This window comes from Mastomys coucha, unplaced genomic scaffold, assembly GCF_008632895.1.
Source record: "Mastomys coucha isolate ucsf_1 unplaced genomic scaffold, UCSF_Mcou_1 pScaffold3, whole genome shotgun sequence".
Taxonomy (NCBI): Eukaryota; Metazoa; Chordata; class Mammalia; order Rodentia; family Muridae; genus Mastomys; species Mastomys coucha.
In genome coordinates, this window is record NW_022196909.1 from 13,362,456 (window position 1) to 13,383,465 (window position 21,010).

Sequence of the window (21,010 nt, forward strand, 5' to 3'; positions counted from 1 at the left end):
TGGCAGCCCAGCTTCCTGACCACCTCTGATTCCAGGGCCCTGGGGGGGGGGGGGTGTAGCGCACCCACTCGTTCTGTCCCCACGTGTGGACCTGGTCACCAAGGATGTCTACCGAAAAGGAAACAGGAAGGGAGATAGATCCAAGTCCAACACCACAAGCTAACTCTCACCAACCCCCAACTTCCATTCCTACAGACAGTGTGGTGACTTTCCCTGAGAATGGCGAATTCCAGAAGTTGACAGCAACACCCACAAAGACCCCCAAAAGGTATGTGTAACAGGAACTCAACTACACTCACTACTAGGTTGAACACTCCCAGTCCCAAGGACAGAGTTACCAGCTGGTTCCTTACAGGTCCTTGAGCAGGCAGGCAAGCTGTATCAGTGAGTGTACTGGGTGCTGGTGCCTGGCCTAAGGATGCTCCAAGGATATTAGAGAGCAGCTTCCCACCAAAGAGGGCAATGTAAACCAGCGTTGAATTTCTGTTTCCTCATTGACTACAGGAGCTGGGGCAGGTGTAAAACCTGCCTACTATTCCCCACTTGTCCATTCTCCCTGCTCCCAATCTCCCAGATGCCCAGAGCCCTCCACTCTTCTCTTCAAACTTAGGAGCCAATATGAATCACAGGACACACACACACATGCCAGCCAGGTTCCCACAGCTGCCAGCAGGGCTTACACTGCTTTAAAGCCAACAACCCCAGCCCCAGGCCTAAGACTGGTCTTGCCACACCCCTAAGATGCCATCCCCACTTCCATCACTGGACCAAGATCACACACGAGTGATCGCCAGAACTGGAACCAAAGCCCAGACTGTCAGTCATCTATTAAGGGCTGGTGTGATAAGCCTCTGGGGAAGGCGATTTACCTGACCGTATTTTAGCACATTTTCCAAGCGCTGGGCCATTAGAACCTGCCTCTGCTTTAAAATCAACTGAGGAGGGAAGTCGTTTCCTATGGTCCCCATTCAGTAGTAGTCTTGGTCCTCGCACTGGTTCCCAGCAACAAAGCGTACAAAGCCCTTTCTGCTGGATCCTGCTCTGTGGCCTTACAGACAAGTGTGGGAAGGTCCCATTTACCCAGTGCTGGTAAGACAATTTCCTAAAGAACAGAGTGCCAAACCCTCCCTCCTGACCCAAGACAGGATCTTCCCACAATGACTCACGAATTCCTGCCAAGTCTTTCCTGTTTGAGAATAAGGACTCTGGCTACCTGGATGGATCGGGTCCAGTCACTGAGGAAGACCAGCTAGGGCATGAACCCTAGTGCAGAAGCTATTCTAGTGCTCTCAATACTCCCAACACAGGCATCTCTGCACAGCTGGGGTGGATAGTAGATGTGAGACTACTCAAGGCCTTGGAAAGGACTTAGTTCCCCCAGTGCCTCAATTCTAACTGATCATTGTTCAGACTCTGGGAAGTTGTGGTCTGAGCCCTGTCATACAAGGTGCCAAGACTGAGGCAAGGCTCTATGGATGGCATAGTGCCATTTGATCCCAGCTTGGCCCTTCATCTTTCAGGACATTTTGTTCCTAAAAGTAGCAAATGGAGATGGTAGGCAGGCAAGGATGCGACCATGGCTTGAGTTTCTTCTGAGGGGAGAATGTGCGGGACTGGACTTGAGGAAATATCTACACTTTGCATATATAAATATTACACTTTTGCTCTAAAAATAAGGTCATGAGCCTTTGTCCCTACAAACAGCTCTTGGGTCTTGGGAATGGGACTTGGGTGCTATGTGGGAACCTATGGAAATGTCATGAGGTGCTCAATAAAGATACCATTATGTACTTCCATTTGACTGCCAGAATTAGTGATGGGGGTGGGCCGGCCACCTCCCTCTTAGGCCCTCAAGCATAATGACAAAGTGGCTCTGCTAGATGGTTTCATAACTTCTTTTTTTTTTTTTTTTTATTCTGGCTCCAGGACTTTGTTTGCCTATGGCCTTCACAGCTACAGTAACACACTCAAATATAATGTGTGGCAAATACAATCCCCTTTTCTAAAGTTCTTTAGCCAAAGCAAGAAAGTAAGCAGAATGCTTTGAAAAAAAAAAAAAAAAAGACCGTTCTGCTTTTATTTTGAATGGTTTAAGGGCATAAACTCTAACCCATGGGTGCCAGATCTTGTGTGACCTGAGCTATGATCAGGGGGAAGCACATGAGGCTAGATGCACATGATCACCCACCCTGCCCACCCTTAGGAGCTCTCTGTAGCTCCCACAAGCCTCATTCTAACACCAGGCTACCAGTCAAGAGTGCACTTTTGTGTGTGTGTTCTTGGTTACTTTAGAAACCTCGTATGGATTGGGTTCCAGCCATCTAATCTTAATAACTTAACCTGAAGACCCATGGTTGTACTTGTCTTGCTGGGGTTAAGTGCACGAATCTAGAACATACTCCATGAATCTTTACCAAGCGTCTGTGGTGTCAGACAGTGAGATGTTCAGGTACAGCCCTTGGTGGTGTCCCCAGCCTCTCAGAACCCACAGCTTCTTGGGAAACCCCATGCAGACATCTATAGGACACTCAGTACCAGAATTGCTTGTTTGTCAGGAAACAGGATGTGCTTTTCTTGCCTCATGTCTCCTTACCTAGAGCTCATAACATGTCGTAAGTGCTTAAGGAACAAGACATTGTACCGTGTTGCCCATACCCGGGTAACAAGAGCGGTGCTGGGACAGCTCATCTGGATTGGAGTTTCACTAACAGGTACCCTGGTTGTTTCCACAGTGAGAATGATGCCTCCTCTGAGAACGAGCAGTTGCTGAGTCGCAGTGTGGACAGTGATGAAGAGCCAGCCTCGGACAAGCAGGGGTCCCCAGAGCTATGCCTGCTGTCGCTAGTTCACCTGGCCAGGGAGAAGTCTATAACCAGTAACAAGTCTGCTGGGGTGAGGCTCTGGTGACACCTCCCTGGGTACACTGGTGCGGTGACTTAACAGCCATCAGACAAGACACCTTATATGAAATAAGCCCTTTAGGGCACTTTTTCTCCCAAGGGTTCCAGCTAGGATGCTGGGCAAAGCAACAAGTCAAAAAAAAAAAGAAAAAAAAGAGGAAATTTATCTTAAATATACTGCGTATAGACAAAAGAGAAAAAGTTTTTTTAAAAAAATTATTGTAAATGCCAAAGAACAGAAAAAACTTCAAAATCATACCATGCATATCTAAGTAGTTATACATGCACACACACATACATACACATACACATATACATACACACATACACACACACATGCATACACATATACACATACACACACATACATACACACACATACACACATACACACACATACACACACATACATACACATATACATACATACACACACATACACACATACATACACATAAACATACACACATACACACACATACATACACATAAACATACATACATACATACACACACATACATACACACATACACACATATATACACATACATACACATACACACATACATACACACACATACACACATACACACACATATACACACACATACACACATACACACACATACACACACATACACACATACACATACACACATATACACACACATACACACATGCATACACACATACACACACACATATACACACACATACACACATATACACACATACACACACACATACACATACACATATACACACACATACACACATGCACACACACATACACACACACATGCACACACACACACATACACACATGCACGTGCACTTGTGTATATCTGTGGGTTCTATGAGTTGATTAAACGTACATATAAAAAAGAAAACAGCACTAAAGATGCATGCTTCTCATTGCAAGTAATCTATAAACCATGCAATGCAGTAACTATTTCCATAATAAATAGACCATGTGTTAGTTAAAATAACTTGAAGATGATTTAAAGTACATGGGAGGATGTGAATAGGATCTATGCAAATAGACATTTGACATAGGAGTCTTGAGTAACCGTAGGCTTCGGTATCCTAAATGTGAGCACATGTGCATACACATAGACACTTCTCTTACATAGCAACAGACTTATGTGTACAAATTGTCCAGAGAGTTTTATCACTAAGGCATGCTATGTCTGCAGCACAGAGTGTGCTCTGAGGCCCCGGCATACATTCCTTCCTTAGTCTGTGCCTTGGGCAACCCAGCCAAACCTTGTGGCAACATTGTTGGTAGTAAGGAAAATCCCCACTGGGATCCTGGATCTGGCCTGGCCCTAGACTCTGGATTCTATGCTGCCTGCCACAGGCATGGGTTCTTTCACCCAAGGCCACTCATTGCCTAGCTTTGCCCTGTGCTTTCTGCCCTGGAAAAGAGAGGCTTCCATAACTCTGCTAGCCTCTGCATGCATGGCTGCCCTGGTGGCCATTCTTCTAAACATACCAAGGACAGCTCTAACATTGGTGGCCCCTTTAACAGAAATGGCACCCCTGGTGTGCACAATGGGAGTTTGCATGGAAGCCTAGGGATATTCTTCCTCTTGATAACTTTGGGTTGCTTCTACCTAAGGCTTTGACATAGCAAGTATGCCTAGACATCAAGACCAAGCCATCGCAAAGGCGAGGATTTGGCGTCTTTCCTGTTTCTGAAGATGAACGTTGTCTTACTTGTTCTTTATAGATCCAAAGCCGAAGGAAAAAGATATTGGATGTGTATGCCAACGTGTGTGGTGTCGTTGAAGGTAAGGACTAGAGAACCATTTAGAGCTGGGTGTGGTGGTGTACACCTTTAATCCTAGAGCTGAATGTGCAGTGCATGCCTTTAAAGTGTCTATCCCAGCACTTGAGAGGCAGAGGCAGGTACATCTCAGTGACTTTGAGGCCAGCCTGGTCTACCTAGTGAGTTCCAAGCCTGCCAGGGGCTACATAGTGAGACTCTGTCTTAAACAAACAAACAAAGAGCCATTCAGGGCTCACTCCCCTGATACCCTCCTAACCCCACTGACCCAAAGCCAGGAATGGAAAGAGGCTCCTGAGTGAAGAATTGAGGACATTCATCCATATCTGATGGGATCAGGGGCTGTCTGAATGGCTAAGTAAACCGACTTCTGATGTGGAGGCAAAGTGAATTTGGTTCCTGGTTTAGACTGAAGCACCCCATAGTGCATCCCCCACAGGACAGGAGACAGCCCAGTGTGTGTGTTGATGGGGACGCAATGAAGGGGTCCCATAGTTCTTGTGCCTGTGCCGGTATTGGCATCATGGCATCATGAAAAGATCTGATGGCACCCAGTAGTCAGTTCCAATGGGTACATGTTCTGTGAGGCACATAGGTTTGGGATTTTGTCTTTGAGTCAATATTAGGTGTACAAACACAAACAAAGATGGTTATGGCATCAGCAGATAGACCTATAGATCCAGAAACACTGTCATGTGAGGGATGGTTGTGCCTAGAAGCTGTTATCTTCCCTCTTGAGCCTCACAAGGCAGGAGGGCTCTCCCCTCCTTCCAGAGCAGCCACATGAGCAGCAAGTTCAGGCCGCCTTAAACAGGCAGGTAAGAAGAAGCATAAACATTCCAGTCAGTAATCTTCCTGCGTGCTACAAAATCCAGGCCCTGAATGAGCTTCTATTCCTCCTGGAAATAAACTCCTCTCTGCTGAGGTCAGGGGACTTTCCTGCCTCCTGCTTCGCTGGCATCTCTCCCCGCACCTCTGACCTGGTTGAACCTTGGGACTGAAGAGAGGCACATGCCACCACTCATGTGGGAGAGGTGCGGGTCCTAAGCCGGGACAGACTGGTTAGATGCTCTGTTTGGCCTGAAGTAACTCCTGAGCAGGAATTCCCAGGGCCAAGAATTCTTCTTGGCCGCCCTCAGAACCGTGGCACGGCTCCAGAAGTGCATGCCTGGTCAGCCTGCTCAATCAAGCTTGGCATGGTGGGTGCTGTAGGCTGCCCAGAAGAGTAAGGTCTGGGAGTTACATTCCAGCAACCCCAAACCTTTTCTCTCTTCCAAAGAATGTCTTCTTGGCTTTCAAAGATCAAACCCACGGGGACTGTGGCTTTCAAATTAATTTGAAACTTCAACCATATGAAGAGCCCTCTCCAGTGGGTCCTGTAGGGTGGAAGCTTCAAGCCTGTGCCCTCGGGTGCTCCTTGACAGCCCAGGCATGTGTGCCTCCTAATGCCACGGTAAGAAGATGCGGCCAAGCCTGAGTCTCTAAAGCCAGCGTGGCTTGGCTCCCAAGACCATTAGAGTCACATGAAGACCTTTATCCTCACTACCTCTGCCTACCCAACCTACTCCACCTTCCTCAAGATCCTAATGTGTTTCTTACGACACCAAAGCCCTCCAGTTATTTTAAAGCTTTGGGGGTTTTTTTGTTTGTTTGTTTTTTGTTTTTTGTTGTTGTTGTTGGTTTTTGTTTGTTTGTTTGTTTGTTTTTTCGAGACAGGGTTTCTCTGTGTAGTCCTGGCTGTCCTGGAACTCACTCTGTAGACCAGGCTGGCCTCAAACTCAGAAATCCGCCTACCTCTGCCTCCCAAGTGCTGGGATTAAAGGCGTGTGCCACCACTGTCTGGCTAAAACTTTGTTTTTTTTATTGCAATATTCTTCCCACCCACCCCTTCCCCACCCCATGACAAAGTTCTCTGTGTAACAGTCCTGGTTTGCCTGGATCTTGCTTTAAAGACCAGGCTGGCCTTAAACTCAGAGATCTGCCTGCGTCTGCCTCCCAAGTGCTGGGATTTAAGGTTGTATACCCACAAGGCTTGTGATATTCTTACCACTTGGTAAGGTAATAGGACAAAGCCTGGGTGCACTTCTCCCAGCTTCTCGTAACAGTAACAGCTCACAAAGGCCATTAAAAACCACAACCAAGCTGTTGGTGTTAACACAGTAGACAGAGACCCCTTCCACCACCACAGGGGAATCTCCTGTTCTCCAGCCCCCGACTGCAGCCCTATCAACTACCAATCTGCTCTCTGTTGCTATAATTTTGTCATTTCAAGATTATTCAAGTCAAACTGGGGGCTGGAGAGAGGGCTCAGTCCTAAAGAGCACCAGCTGTTCTGCAGAGAGCCTGGATTCAATTCCCAGCACCCACATGGCAGCTTGGAACCATCTGTTAACTCCAGTTTCAGAGGGTCTGATGCCCTCTTCTGCCCTCTGTGGACTCTGTAGGTGCATGGTGCATGAACACGCTTGTAGGCAAACACCTATTCATATAAGATACACATTTTAAAAATACCTTTGAAAGTTGAATTATACAGTCTATACTCAGTGATAAGCTTGTCTTACATACCATAGTTCAGTAGATATTCCTTTGGGTTGCTATGTATGGCAGTCTTTGAGTAGATTTTTTTGAAATGTCTGCATAGATGATCCGTCTCTGCACACAAGGGCAGTTTTATTCCTTTCTGGTCTCTGTGTACTTTTCCTTTTCTGCCTTCTCTGCTTTGGCATGATGTCACATATGAGCTCTGTGAGCAGAGCCCTGGTCCTGACCTCAGCTTTTAGCAGTGTACTACCTCTGGACTTAACATCAAAGTCACATTGACTTTTGAATACCAAACCAGAACTATACATCCCTAGAATAAATGTCACTTATAGTGAATAATTCTCTGTTCTATTGTTGACTTCTATTTGTTAATATTTTATTAAGAATATTGGTCTTAGCCGGGCGGTGGTGGTGCATGCCTTTAATCCCAGCACTTGGGAAGCAGAGGCAGGTGAATTTCTGAGTTTGAGGCCAGCCTAGTCTACAGAGTGAGTTCCAGGATGACCAGAGCTACACAGAGAAACCCTGTCTCGAAAAACAAAAAAACAAACAAACAAACCAAAGAATATTGGTCTTGGTCTAGTTTTGATATCAGATTGGGAAATATTTCCTTCTTTTCTATTTCCTGGAAGAGACTATTTAGGACTTACATTAATTTTTTAAGGACTTACTAGATGTTCGGTATTGACCTCGCATTGAGCTTCCGTTTGTGACATGTAACTCTGACCAATTCCTCTCTTAGGTCTCAGCCCCACAGAGTTGCCATTTGACTGCCTCGAGAAGACAAGCCGAATGCTCAGCTCTACGTACAACTCCGAGAAGGCGGTCGTGAAAACGTGGCGCCACCTTGCCGAGAGCTTTGGACTGAAGAGGGACGAGATTGGGGGCATGACTGATGGCATGCAGCTCTTTGACCGCATCAGCACCGCAGGCTACAGCATCCCAGAGTTGCTCACAAAGCTGGTGCAGATCGAGCGGCTGGATGCTGTGGAGTCCTTGTGTGCAGACATACTGGAGTGGGCAGGGGTTGTACCACCTGCCTCCCCACCCCCAGCTGCGTCCTGAAGAGTTTGTCTTGGATTGTCTTCCCTGGGACCAGCTGGGGATCCAATGAAGCCACTATAGCTGTGAGTGATGCCCTCGGACTGCCAAAACTCGAGGCATTTCCTGGTGGGCCACTGTATTCCTTAGGCTGCTCTAAGGAGCGCATTGAGCACTCAGATGAACCAAACCATGTGGGGAAGACACAGGTGAAGAATCTGATCCTGTCTTTTAAAGGAGGCACTTAGTGGGAGACTGGGGCATGGTACAGACCACGTTACCAAGCCATCACATAGGCAAATGCTTTAAAAAAAAATGTAGCAAAAGTTATAAGAAGGGAGATGGAGTCTCAAGGAGTTGAAAATGGGAGCATCCTAATGAAGAAAATACCTTGAAGGTTTTAGTTTAAAAAAAAAAATGGTTACAAAGTACAGACATCCCGCATCCTGCATTGCTTGAGACAGAGCATAGTTTGTTGGCATGCCCTATGTGTTTACAGTCGCCCACAGTGGTACAAGCCTTGCAGTCACTAGTGGAAGAGCTCACCTTGTGTCACTGACACACAAGGCATGTCTGTCCCCCCACAAGCGTGGACAGATTTGGCCTCCAGCCCCACTCGCAGGCACAGCAGTCACAATGTGTAGGGCTGTTTTTACTTCAAAGGGATGTGCGTCCTATCTAGAAAGGGAAATGGTGACTTGCTCCGAGTTTGACCATGCCCGATTCTCGTGGGTGAGGCTTGAGCGAGTTCAGACACAGCATCCTGAGCCAGTAAGGTGCAGTACAGAGCTGGGGCCTGGGGGGCCTGAGCTCCGGGGGGAGTCATCCAAAGTGGCTAAGTCCCCCAGACTTAGCTTCTCTTCTGCAAATGAGAGGTTGGTCTTCATGTCTGTGGTCAGGAGAGTTGAGGCTTGGGTGAGCAAAAGGGTGAGTGAAAGGAAACAGAGACAGAAGAGGGAGAGGCCAGAGGAGCCTCCGAACGGTGAATACAGTCTGGGTGGCCACACGAAATGGGAGTCGAGGGACTCTCAGCCGCCATTCTCAAGTAAGGGCAACTGTAGGACAGAGTGTTTACAGAGCTCATAAACAGGCATTGCTCTTGGCAGATTCTCTTACTGCACCTGTAACTGCCAGGAAATGGGAAGCCAGGGCAGCTTTCCCGGTGGGGGGTTAATGCCACGCGGCTGGGCTCCCTCCCGGAGTGCTGACTGCAGAGAATGCTTCCCTCTGGTTTAGAAGGCTGTTGGGATTTTTGTTGTTGTTGTTGTTGTTTTACAAGCCCTATGACGGAACAAAGGCTTTGGAGGGGAATCAGTGGTGTGTTTGAAAACATCAAGCAATTTCCCACCACTGAATATAGACCGTACTGTGAGAGGACCGTAATTAGGTCCTGAATTTTTAATATGATCCTCTGTCTGTTTGTGCTGGAGTTTTTTTAGAAGGCATTTACTATATCCTGCGAATTAAATAGTCTGCTTAATCGTCCTTTTAATTCCTCTTTGAGATCCTGCAGTGTCCCTTACCCCTGGTCTTGCAGAACGACGCTGAGCTTCCCCTTAATTAGACTTGTAAATGTCATCTGTGATGAGTGAGCCGGTTGAGGACAGCAGGCTCTCCTCCTCCAACTGTCATTCTGCTGAAGAATGGGCAGCTGCAGCCGGCAGTGTGAGCTGGCCGCCATTCGCCCTACTGGGGTTCAAGGCTTGAGGCAGCCAGCATCCTTGCTGTTTTGTTGACTCCCAGCTTTCTGCTTCAGGGTAGCCAGCCCCTTGTCATTTACTTTATTTGGCAGAAAGTTCAGGAAGGGTTTGCTTTTCGGTGTGCTTTGCTGATGCTGTAGAATTCTGAACCAACAAAGACCACAGGGACTCTTGCTGACTAATGCTGGAACTCCAAGCTGCCATGTTTGTCTGGAGACGGTCATTATTTTTCACTACTTAAAGGTATTTAGCAAACACCCAAGCTAGGTCTGAGGGCCTGAGCCAGTGAAGTCTTAATTGTGAATATTTTATATAATTCTGTTTATGTAACTTATTATATTTTTATAAGCTCAATAAACATATTAATAAAAAGGAGACCTACAGGCTGGTACCCTGTGAACTGTTTTGAATGGGGCAATAAGAGTGGAAGTGAATGAATGTCACTGATGTACTGTGTATGATGAGACCATGGGGTTGTGGTCATCCATGAACAAGGTATGTAACATGTTAGAGCAGGGAGGTATTCGCTAACAGGACAGGGGCAGGCATATATGGGTAATGTAAAGACAACATGGGACATTCTTTCCCACATTGCCACCATCAGTTACAAACTCACTCTGTTACTGTCCCAAATTCAGTGTCTTGGAGTACAGTCATTTCTCAGTCTAGCTTTGGGGTCAGTAAGGGCCAGTGGGGTCAGCTTGCCCAGACTGTACTCAGGTCTCTGCCTGCTGGACAACGTTGACCAGGGCAGCTCTGCTCCATCATCCTTCATCCTTTTCCACAAACCAGAGGGAGAGCCTGAGCTGGCATGAAGTTCATCATGGCAAGGCCAGAAGCCAAGAGCAGGATGGAGACCATCTGAAGGCTTGGGCTCAGACCTGGCTCCCTGCCATTTCTGGAGTATCCTATGGGCAAAGCAAATCAATTGTCCAGACCCAGAGACAAGAGTAAGAAAGGAGACTACCCCAGAGCACGAGGAGGGGCTGGATAACAAAGAGCATGGAAAGTAAGACTGTGTCAATTGGCCACCAACGCTGAACAGCAACAGGTGGGTTGTAGGCATCCTCTGGGTCCCCAGAGAGCTGGAGAATTGCTCAATGTAAGGGTACAAAACTGGTCTGGTGTCTGAATGCTCCAGAACATCAGAAATCTTTGTTTCCCTTAATGGCGTTAACTTCTAAAATCCCAGTGTAGAGTAAGGTGAGAAAGGGAATAGATGGTTAAGCCTATTTGCCTGATAGTCAAATATTACATTACATGTCCTACAAACACCTCAAAGTTCTAAGGATGCAGGTTGCTGATGCCCCTGTGTGCTGGTGCCCCTGTGTGCTGGTGCTCCTGTGTGCTGGTGCTCCCGTGTGCTGGTGCTCCCGTGTGCTGGTGCCCCTGTGTGCTGGTGCCCCCGTGTGCTGGTGCCCCTGTGTGCTGATGCCCCTGTGTGCATCTTGCTGACTGTCATCACTGGCAAGGCTTATCTTTAATTAGGGACCATATTCCTCTTCTGACAGCAATAGCAAGCTTCTTCTCTATGCCTCAGTTTTTTTTCTCTGCACACGGGACAGTGATAATACAGTTTTGGAGGATTGCTGTATGAATTAAGTAATCAACACAAAGCACTTCTTCTAGCATGTAATGGTCAATAGATGTTCACTATACTCACAGCATTGTTAGCTGCTTTCAGGCTGTGAGAACCAGTACGTTCACTGCACAGTTTTCTAAGTAGTAGCTGGTTAACAAAGAATATCATAAGACTTGATATGATCACTTCCAGGAGAATCAGTCTCGGTGTAGAAGAGGAAGTTGGCCAGGCTCTTAAGCACACAGCGTCTTCAGCTCCACAGATGAATTGTATCCCTTTCATAGAAGATTCTGTCTCTAGGCCCTTTGGCCCAAGTTCATGGCATCCACTGCATGAAAGGTACATGGCTTCTACTTTGGTCTTTAAATTCATTTTCCAAATGCCAGAGACAGCTGCGGTCAACTAACCTGACCTCTAAGAACAAACCAAACATTCATTTGCAATTTAAACTTCAGTGTACAACATGGATAAGAGAGACCTTCATAGTTGCAGTACACCAAACAGAATTCAAACAGAATTCAAGTCCAAGATGCCATTAGCTTATAAACCTCAAGCTTTGGTATCAGAAGGGGGCTGGAACAATCCCTTACAGTGTTGTGTAGCCTTGGGCTGCACAATTATAGAGACGTCATCTTCAGTGGCACTGTGTGTCAAATGCATCTTTATCAAGAACTTATGTGGTTCTTCAGAAAAGGAACTTCACCACACAATCATGACACGCCTGTGGCCACACTGGCAGGGTAGCTCATTGGGTAGAGATGAGTCTAGGAAGACCTGGTTCTCAGATATGAAGTCTGATGATCCCTGGAGGAAGCACTGTGGCCCAGGGATGGAGGAGGTGGGTGTTGGCTCCTACCCTAACATCTCATCACCTCATGGTTACTATCATCTTACTATTACTAGGATGTCGCCAGCCCATTGTTACTGCTCTGTAATTTTTTTTTTAATTAAATTGGCAAAATTTGTCAACATAATGGAACATGGACCAGTTCTGACCCATGGGAAATTGTAGTTGCATGCATGGCTGTAGGGCCTCCGTCTTAAGCACTGCAGCTATGTAGACCTGGACCTGGTACATAGTACTAGAACTTACTACCTGGCTATCTATCCCAGACCCGCGGGATCTTGGTTATTGTATGGTCTCGAGGAGAAGAGGCCTGAAAGAAGAACGGGCGGGAACAAAGGAGAGGAAGGCTAAGCAAGTCTTTTGTCAAAGCCTCATTTATTAATGACCAGTGGCCAGTAAATACGTTACAGAAAAAAGAAAATGAGGAGGGGGTGAAGGGGAATTCGGCTAGAACAAAGGAGGAGAGGGGAATATCTGGACCGGTGTTTGATAAGGGGGCCCGAGACATATTACAGCCTTATCTTGAGGTGCTGTCTCTGTGAGGCTAGGCTCCAGGCGCCTCTCAGCAGGGCAAGGTAAACATTTTCTCAGAAGGAGCTAGCTTGATTTAACACCTTCCCAGGAAGAGAAGATGCCTGCTTGACACTTTAGTGCCTGCTTGACACTCTCCCAGGGGTGAAGATAGCCATAAAGCACTTTCTCCAGGGAAGAAGGTGCCTGGTTCCCAAGCCTCTTGGCTCCGGGTGTCTCCGCCAGAGCAGGGGGGTCAAGCCAGGGAGTGCTTTTGATTTCCAACAGCTATTCACAGGAGAAGATGTGTGGTGTTCTCAGGAGCCCACACTGCTCCTGGCTCTGACCCTTTTTCACAGTACACACCTTAGAGATGCTCAGATCTACAACAGAACCAAGTTAAACCTAACTTCTGCCAAGTGCCTGTGAATGTAAGCTCTCAGACTCATAGTGACCAGATTTGCAGTTCTGGCCCCAACCTCTCCTAAGTGGGAAGCCAGCCCCAAATGGTGCCAGTTCACTAACTGATACTCAGTCCCTGCACCTGACACCTTTTGTATGAAGGCCCTTACTAATCAAGATGCTCATCAAAAAGCTTCTAACTTTTGGCCTCTTCTCTTAAGTAACTATTGGATTCCAAGTAAGTGTATAACATTGCGGGTCTGTTTATATTCACATAACAGTTTCAGCCTGCTTTCTCCATGTATCCAGATGATTGTCACTTTACTATGCTAAAGTTTGTATAATATGTTAAGTGGATTATTAAGCTTCAGATATGTAGCAAGTTCTTGAAAAATTTTATAGCTATAAATTACATTACTACAAACACTACCAGCACTTTTAACATATATCCCTTATTTGAAATTACTTACTTAGGCCAAGCCATCCAAACCTAGAGGACTACTTAATAGTTATACATACTCCATTCCATGACAAATGGAGCTTATAGGACCTCATTTTAAAGGATATAACTAAAAGATCACCATTAGCATTTATCACTTCTGGATAATATGGTAGATTAATATCTGCTTATTATCACCATATACAAGACAGGAATTAAAATAAAAAAAGCGATAGACCCCATTCCCAGAAAGAAGAGCTAAAGAAAAACGTGCACAGGTGAGGTTTTTCTCTACAAAGCAGCACAGGAAGGCCGGCATCCAGCTGTACCAAGATGCTCCAACCCCTACAGGCTAAGGACAGCTTGTTACCTTGACAGGCAGAGAGACAGTCTGCACCCCAGGGAGACCAACAGGGCTGGGGAGGATAACGAATACATGGACAGACTGATGTATCAGAGAAGGATATGATGTAGAGACAGAGCTGAGATCCACAGTGAAGGCCCTTGAAATAACAGCCAGCCAAGGCCATATTTCAACCATCACACAGATACACTACAGGGACCTGAGATGTACCACACTAAATTTCTAAGTTTGGTGCAGTCCCCTGAGGGCTGACCAGGAAGAGGCCCCCAGTGACAGAGCCAAACACAGGTAAGTGGGGGGCGGGGGGACGGCAGCTTGTAAACCCCTCAGAGACTCAGTCACAGAAAGCTTCAGATGTGAGCCCCAAAACATAATTGAGGGCAAGGGACTCAGACTGGGACATTCAGGCAGAAAGTGGACTTGACTGGCTTGGGTTACTAGAACTGGCAGCTATCGCTGCCACCTATAAATGATAAAAAGATAACTGAATGTAAGAGGAACCACATCATCCCCCACAAGGAAACAGTATTAGTGGACAGCATGCTTTCAGTTTCGTCGGATTGCAAACTGTAATTTTCCGTATAACGCTTGGAAGGCTTTGCTCGGCTTCTGGCTTTGTAGCTCACACAGACAGACCTGTATGACCGTCCTGCTCTCTATACCTGCTCAACAGCATCCCTGCCTCCTCCATCCTTCATCCCTGCCTCCTCCATCCTTCTAACACTCACACTTCCCATCTCACCTCCTAAATATCCATTTATCTCTTTTTGTTCGTGTTTGAGACAGAGTCTGACTATATAGCTTAGCTAGCCTACAACCCAACATTGGAGACCAGGCTGGCTGCGAACTCACAGAGATCCGCCTGCCTCTGCTTCCCGAGGGCTGGGATTAAAGGCATGCGCCACCACACTCGGCTGACTTTACATTTTCTCATCCAGTCCATTAGTACCATGATTCCTTACCCTGTTGGGGACAGAAACCAAGCACAGGTTCCTTCTAGTGGAACTGATATGAAATCATGGTGTTTGTCAGGCAGTTGCCTTCCCCAGGAATAGTGAAGAAGGAAAGAGGGACAGAGCGGGAAAAGTACATATCCACCTTGCAGCTAGACAAAACACAGCATAACACACACACACACAATGGGAAGGGTGAATGGGGACAGCTTCTCAAACACAAAGAGGAAACGGCCAAAGTGAGTTCAGAGCAGCAGTCATGATAATCCTCGATTAGATCTTATAGCAAAATGGGTGTTGAGGGAGTAGACGGGACTCTGGCTAGCCCTGCACAGTGCAGGTGGGGCCTCCTCCCTCTGTGACCCTGGGGAAAGGAAGAGGCTGCTGGATTGGAGGGAGGTTACACTAAGTCTATCACAGTCCTACAAAACATCAGCAACATAGCCAGACAGGACCAGGTTAGGACCGCTGGTGTGGACAGGGTTCAGAGCCACAAGCTGCAGGAGGTGCTAGCTCCTTAAGGAGCGAAGAGCAGAAAGGAGGCCCGTGGAGAGACTGTGCTCCTCTGAGGGCTGTCTCAATCACCTTTATCATTGCTAACGTAGCCGACATATTTGGGCTCGGTGCTTCAAAGGGTTCCACAAATAGCTGCTTATGTGTTGTGAGCAGAGCATCATGAGTGTAGGGCAGAGGCCACTCTCCTTACGGTAGACTAGAAACATCATGGGTCAGAGACAGGGGCCACTGATAACCTTAAGGGACAGCTCGCCTCCCTTGGTGATCTACTTCCCTTAGCTGGACCTCTGCCACCTCCCAAAAAATGACACTACCAGTTGAGAACCAATCACCAGGGAACAATTTTTTTTTTTCTTTTTTGGTTTTTCGAGACAGGGTTTCTCTGTGTAGCCTTGGCTGTCTTGGAACTCACTCTGTAGACCAGGCTGGCCTCGAACTCAGAAATCTGCCTGCCTCTGCCTCCCAAGTGCTGGGATTAAAGAAGTGCGCCACCACTGCCCGGCTCAGGGAACAATTCTTATTTTAACCACAGCAGGATGCAGCTGAAAGGAGTCGGGCCACCAGGTTCATTTTGCCTTAGTATGCCAGTCACTAAAAGCAGTTTTGCAAGATAGAAAGTTTATTGTCAAGAGATCCAAGTGGGAGATCAAAGTCTCAAGTCTGAGGAGATGGGATGTTTTTGACTTACAGTCAACCCTCCACTCATTTCAAGCCCACAGTGGGAAGCAGGGACTTAAGACATTGCTCCTCCTCCACTCTCTTGCTAGGGCCCTCACTGGAAAAGCCCAAGGGTCTCAGGCCGTGAGAGGCAGGCATGAAAGTGAACAGTGAGGCTGGGCTCAGGGAGAGGTGGGCCAACACACTACAGGGGGTAACTTGCCCTGGGAAGGATGGCTAATGGAACTTAGGGCACTTTCTTACCTGGCTCTACTCTTGATGCTACTGTACTACTGAGCTCTCTCTTCAGATCCAGCTCACTTGATCTTGAATTTGCTCTAGTGCTCAGGCTGGGAGGCCTGGACTTTGAGGAATGTTGCTCTACTCCCAGAATGGTCCTTCACATTTCTGACCTTGGGCGATGCTATAAGTATGGAACTATCCCTGGTCCATGTAGGCCCATTTAGGCCTATAAAATGAGCAATAGCTCCTCTGTTCCATGCAGTTTCCATAGAAACCACTGTAAAGAATACTCAAGAACCTAAAAATAAATCTAGCATATGACCCAGCTATACCACTCCTTGACATGTGACTAAGGGATGCGACATCATACTCCAGGTACTGGTTCAACCATGTTCACTGCTGCTCTAGTCTCAGTATCTAGGACATAGAAACAAACTTAATGTTCTACATTACTACCCATGAATGGATAATGAAAATGTGGTAAAGATACACTATGGAACACTATTTAGCTAGAAAGAAAAATGAAATCATGAGCTATGTAGGTAGATGGATGGACCCACACAAGGTCATATTGAGTGACCAACCCAGACTCAGAAAGACAAATATCACATCTTCTCTCATTATAGACTCCTAGCTCCAAATCTTTACATGTGAGTACATACCTCTAGTATGTACTCACATGTACATACCTATAGAAACCAGGAAATTAAATCAGAATCATTACCAGGATGGGGAAATTGGGGAACAATAGAGAGGAATATCAGGGTACTGGTGATCTGGTCAGAGAAATGAGGAGAGGGGAGCAAGGTTCGCAGAGGAGGGGTGAGGGTAAATACAGAAGATGGGGGGAAAGTAAAAGGGAGCCATTGGGGTACAAATGGCATGACAGAGCAATGCAGAAAGGGGGCAAGGGTAAGAGAGATAAATACAGAAGAAGGAGGGAGTCCAGTAGAATCACATTAAGGATGTCTGAAAAAGCCACAGTGAATCATATGATTATTTGCCAATATACACATGCATGCACACACACACATACATAAAACAAAACAAAAGTCACAAAAGCTCCAACCTACACATAACTCTATGTATAAATACACACATTCAGTTTTAATGATTTTTTTTTCTCTCATCTGGGTTGATGATGCTCCTTCCAAGGGCCAAAGACCAGCTAAACAAAAAACCTTCCACACCAAACATAGGGAGCCTTCTTTTGAGTTGTTGGCCAGGGATGTCCAAGAGACCCCCAAAACATACAGCCTCTGCTCTTGGTTACACACCCCCTCCCCAGAGATGGAAGGTAAATCCCGATTGTTGAAGACACTATGCACTTTATAAACAGGGCCCAGAGTCCCCTGACCTGAAAGCCCCGTCCCTGAGGACGAGCTTTCATGATATCAGCAGGTACCCTGCAAGTTTCTAAAGGAGGGAGGTAGCTGACAGTCCTACCCAGCTATGACATCTAGGAGCTACATCAACAACCAGCAATGACACGATAACCCTAAAGGTGCAGTAGTGGCACACACACCTTCGCAGTAACCAACAGCTCTCTAATCGGACTTAGGATCCACTCAACAAGAAAAGACCATGCCTGGCACTGGAAGCCTAGCTAACTACTAGTTGAAATCATGGTTATTGAAGGACAAATAATTTAAGCCAGCATCCTCCCTAATGACAATCTATAAACATTTGCCCTTTGATCCACAGAGAAGGGCAGTCTTCACCCTTCACTGAGGAACCTTTTCTTTGCAACAGTCAGAGACTATTACAGAAAACCACAGTTGCCCAAGTCCTCATCACAGAATAAGACCAAGACTTCTCCTTCTCCCCTGCAATCAGACTACCTCCTAAACCTCACAATTTCTGACCATGTTCTTTAACATCAAAAAGGACCTACATATCCCATGCCATCTCCGAATCCTCTGGCAAAGTAGAACACGCGAACTGTATAGTAAGAGTCCCTAGCCAAACTATCCACAGACTTGTACTTAGACTGGATCACACTCCTCCCACGGGTCCTTCTGAGGGTCCCTTCCACGAAAGCCCTTAAACCTAAATACTTTTATATGGCAGAGCCCCCATGACCCTGCCAATGGCAGCTCTTTCCTTTCAACACTTAGCCCCACACCCACTCCACCTTTCTCTCCTCCAATTCCTCCAGCAAAGAAATCCTCTTGACCTAGGTAGACCAAAAGTTCCAATACCCTCTACCAAACCCAAAACCTCCATCTTGAGGCTGAACAATCCACATCAAATACCTACAACAAAAAATGGAAAGGGCCTTTTAAACTCATACTCACTACCCCCCACAGCAGCAAAACTCTTAGGATGTCTTATACTCAAGCTGCCCACACCCCTGTATAACTGTATTACTGCAGACCCAACTTCTCTCTGAATCTCTAGGCTTTCTCCAGTCCAGAGGAAACTTCTGTGGCAGTCTCTCATCCACCAACAATTGATCTTGATCCAATACAACTGGTCTGGCTTATACCCTGACCAGTCATAACATCTGACAAACTTCTGGATGCCTCTAGTTACAGGGCAGCTTCTCCTCCTTCACCCCTGACCAAACAGTTTGTCACTCTGACTCTTCACTTTCTTTTATTCACTCTTTCACTCCCCCTTCCCTCCTCACTAAACCCTAAAGGGTCAAATAAATCAAAGTGGCTAATAGCCACAGATTCAGTGGCTGACATTTTGGAGATGGGGGTCACAATGCCTGACTCTCACAGACTCTCATAGTAACAATAGGCCTGATGCTTTCTACGATGTTAGCCAAAGTAATTCCCAGAAAAATGGATGTGAGTACAAATATCCCCTTAGCTGCCCTCCATGGAGAAGGCCGTCACCTCCTGTGAGGAACCATTTTTTCTCTGTTTACCCTTGCTTTGCTCACAAGTGCTGGGTCACCTGAGACACCTTACTCCCCTGCTGATGCCTCCTGAGTGCTGGGATTAAGGTGTGCACCACTACCACCCTGCTCAACATGTTAAAAAAAAAAAAAAAAAAAAAAAAAAACACCATCCCTTTGTCTCCCTCTCATTTCACCTCACCCAGACAGCAGGCCAGCTATTTCCCACACCTCTTGCTGCTTGGCTTACTTCCTCTGGGTTTTCATCTCACTCCTAATGCTGACATCTCCTAATTTAAATATATACATGTCAGGTCCAAGGGTGCCCCGGCCTACTCCCCAAAAAGGGCAGGCCCACTGATTTGGTTCAAAGTTGAGTTTAGGCCCAACTTAAACTAGATTATAGAAGGATTTCAAAGCCTTCAGGGCCTATAGGAAAGGCCCTGCTCCCCTCACCCATTACTCTAGCACTATGCTAGCCCCAAGGCTGTTCCAGATCCCTCTTCTCTTTATAACAAGGTTTTTCTCCTTGCCCCAGCTATTCTCAGTATCCTCCCTTCTCTGGCCCTGGTCATGTCCTGTCTGCTTTTTTTCTGTGCTCTTCTGGACTCTTCCAGGTGCCTCTAGTTGTGTGTTCATTCTCCCCCGCCCCACCCACACACATACAAAAATCCTTCCCCCAACGAAGGAGCCATTCCAGTGGTTTATTTCATCCTTCACATAATACCAAATAAACTAAAAAGGGTGTCCGGTGGATTGGTTTTGAATCCAGAAACACAGTCTGGTCTAGAGGACTCGAGAAAATGAATCATGATTAATCAAGGCCCCTCCCACAGTGCCGGCTTTAAGGACCTTACTAAGCTCAGGTATCCCTAACTGATTTATCAGGCCCCCAATCTGCCCACAGGCCTTGCTTCCTTTCAACCCTTCTGTTGGTTCTTTCCTGCCATGTCAAGGCAACCTCATCTTTACGATATGCCCTCTCCCAAAGGAGCAGGTAAGACTCCCCTACAACACAAGGTTCTTCAGAAAATGTCTGTCCTACTGGTCGCCTGACCTTCAGTCTGTTCGAATCTACCTGAAATTCCCAGTATCACTGAGGGTAAGAGAAGAGACCTCATTTCCCAGGGCTAGTTAAGTCTTCCCCTAAACCCAAATCCTCCCCACTCACATCCAATCCCACTCCCTAACACCTCCTAACACCTTCATACCTTACCGGCTTTTCCTTGACACTAGTACTTTCCACCTAATTAAGGAAAACCCCCTGTAATTAACTAATCTCACCTAATCAGGCTACAACTTTTCACCACCTTATCCCCAGGGCACTCATTTTCCTTATGGCACAACTGGAAAGATAAACTGAGCCCAATAACCTGTTTCAACCTTTTCCTTGTCTCTCCTCCAGCACAGGGCTGATTTTACCTACCTATATCTGCCTGCTGACTGGACAGGGATCTGTATACCCTGGCCCTCCCGCCCTCACACTCTTGCCTACCACTTCTCTCATCCTTCCAGACAGCCCACTTCCCATGCTGGCCTTTACTCCAAATAAAAGCAAAAGCAGCTATCCGATTCATCCCTGACTAACAACTCTGAGCATCCTCTATAGGCTTGGAACTGGGTGGCCTAGGGATCTTTACATCAGTTAACTTCTGGCTCTCCAGCTCTGAGAAAGCC

The 21,010-nt window shown here is 46.7% G+C and overlaps 1 protein-coding gene across 1 annotated transcript in view; it reads left to right on the forward strand.

Annotated features, from left to right (window-relative positions):
• The window catches only part of Edar (ectodysplasin A receptor), a 79,443-nt gene extending 69,096 nt beyond the window's left edge, over positions 1 to 10,347 (forward strand). The window contains exons 9-12 of the mRNA XM_031348159.1: positions 196 to 268; positions 2,733 to 2,892; positions 4,634 to 4,694; positions 7,974 to 10,347. Of these exons, the coding sequence (XP_031204019.1) occupies positions 196 to 268; positions 2,733 to 2,892; positions 4,634 to 4,694; positions 7,974 to 8,296 (617 nt within the window). The 3' untranslated portion in view covers positions 8,297 to 10,347. The remainder of the gene's footprint in view (positions 1 to 195; positions 269 to 2,732; positions 2,893 to 4,633; positions 4,695 to 7,973) is intronic.
• The last annotated feature ends 10,663 nt before the right edge of the window (positions 10,348 to 21,010 follow it).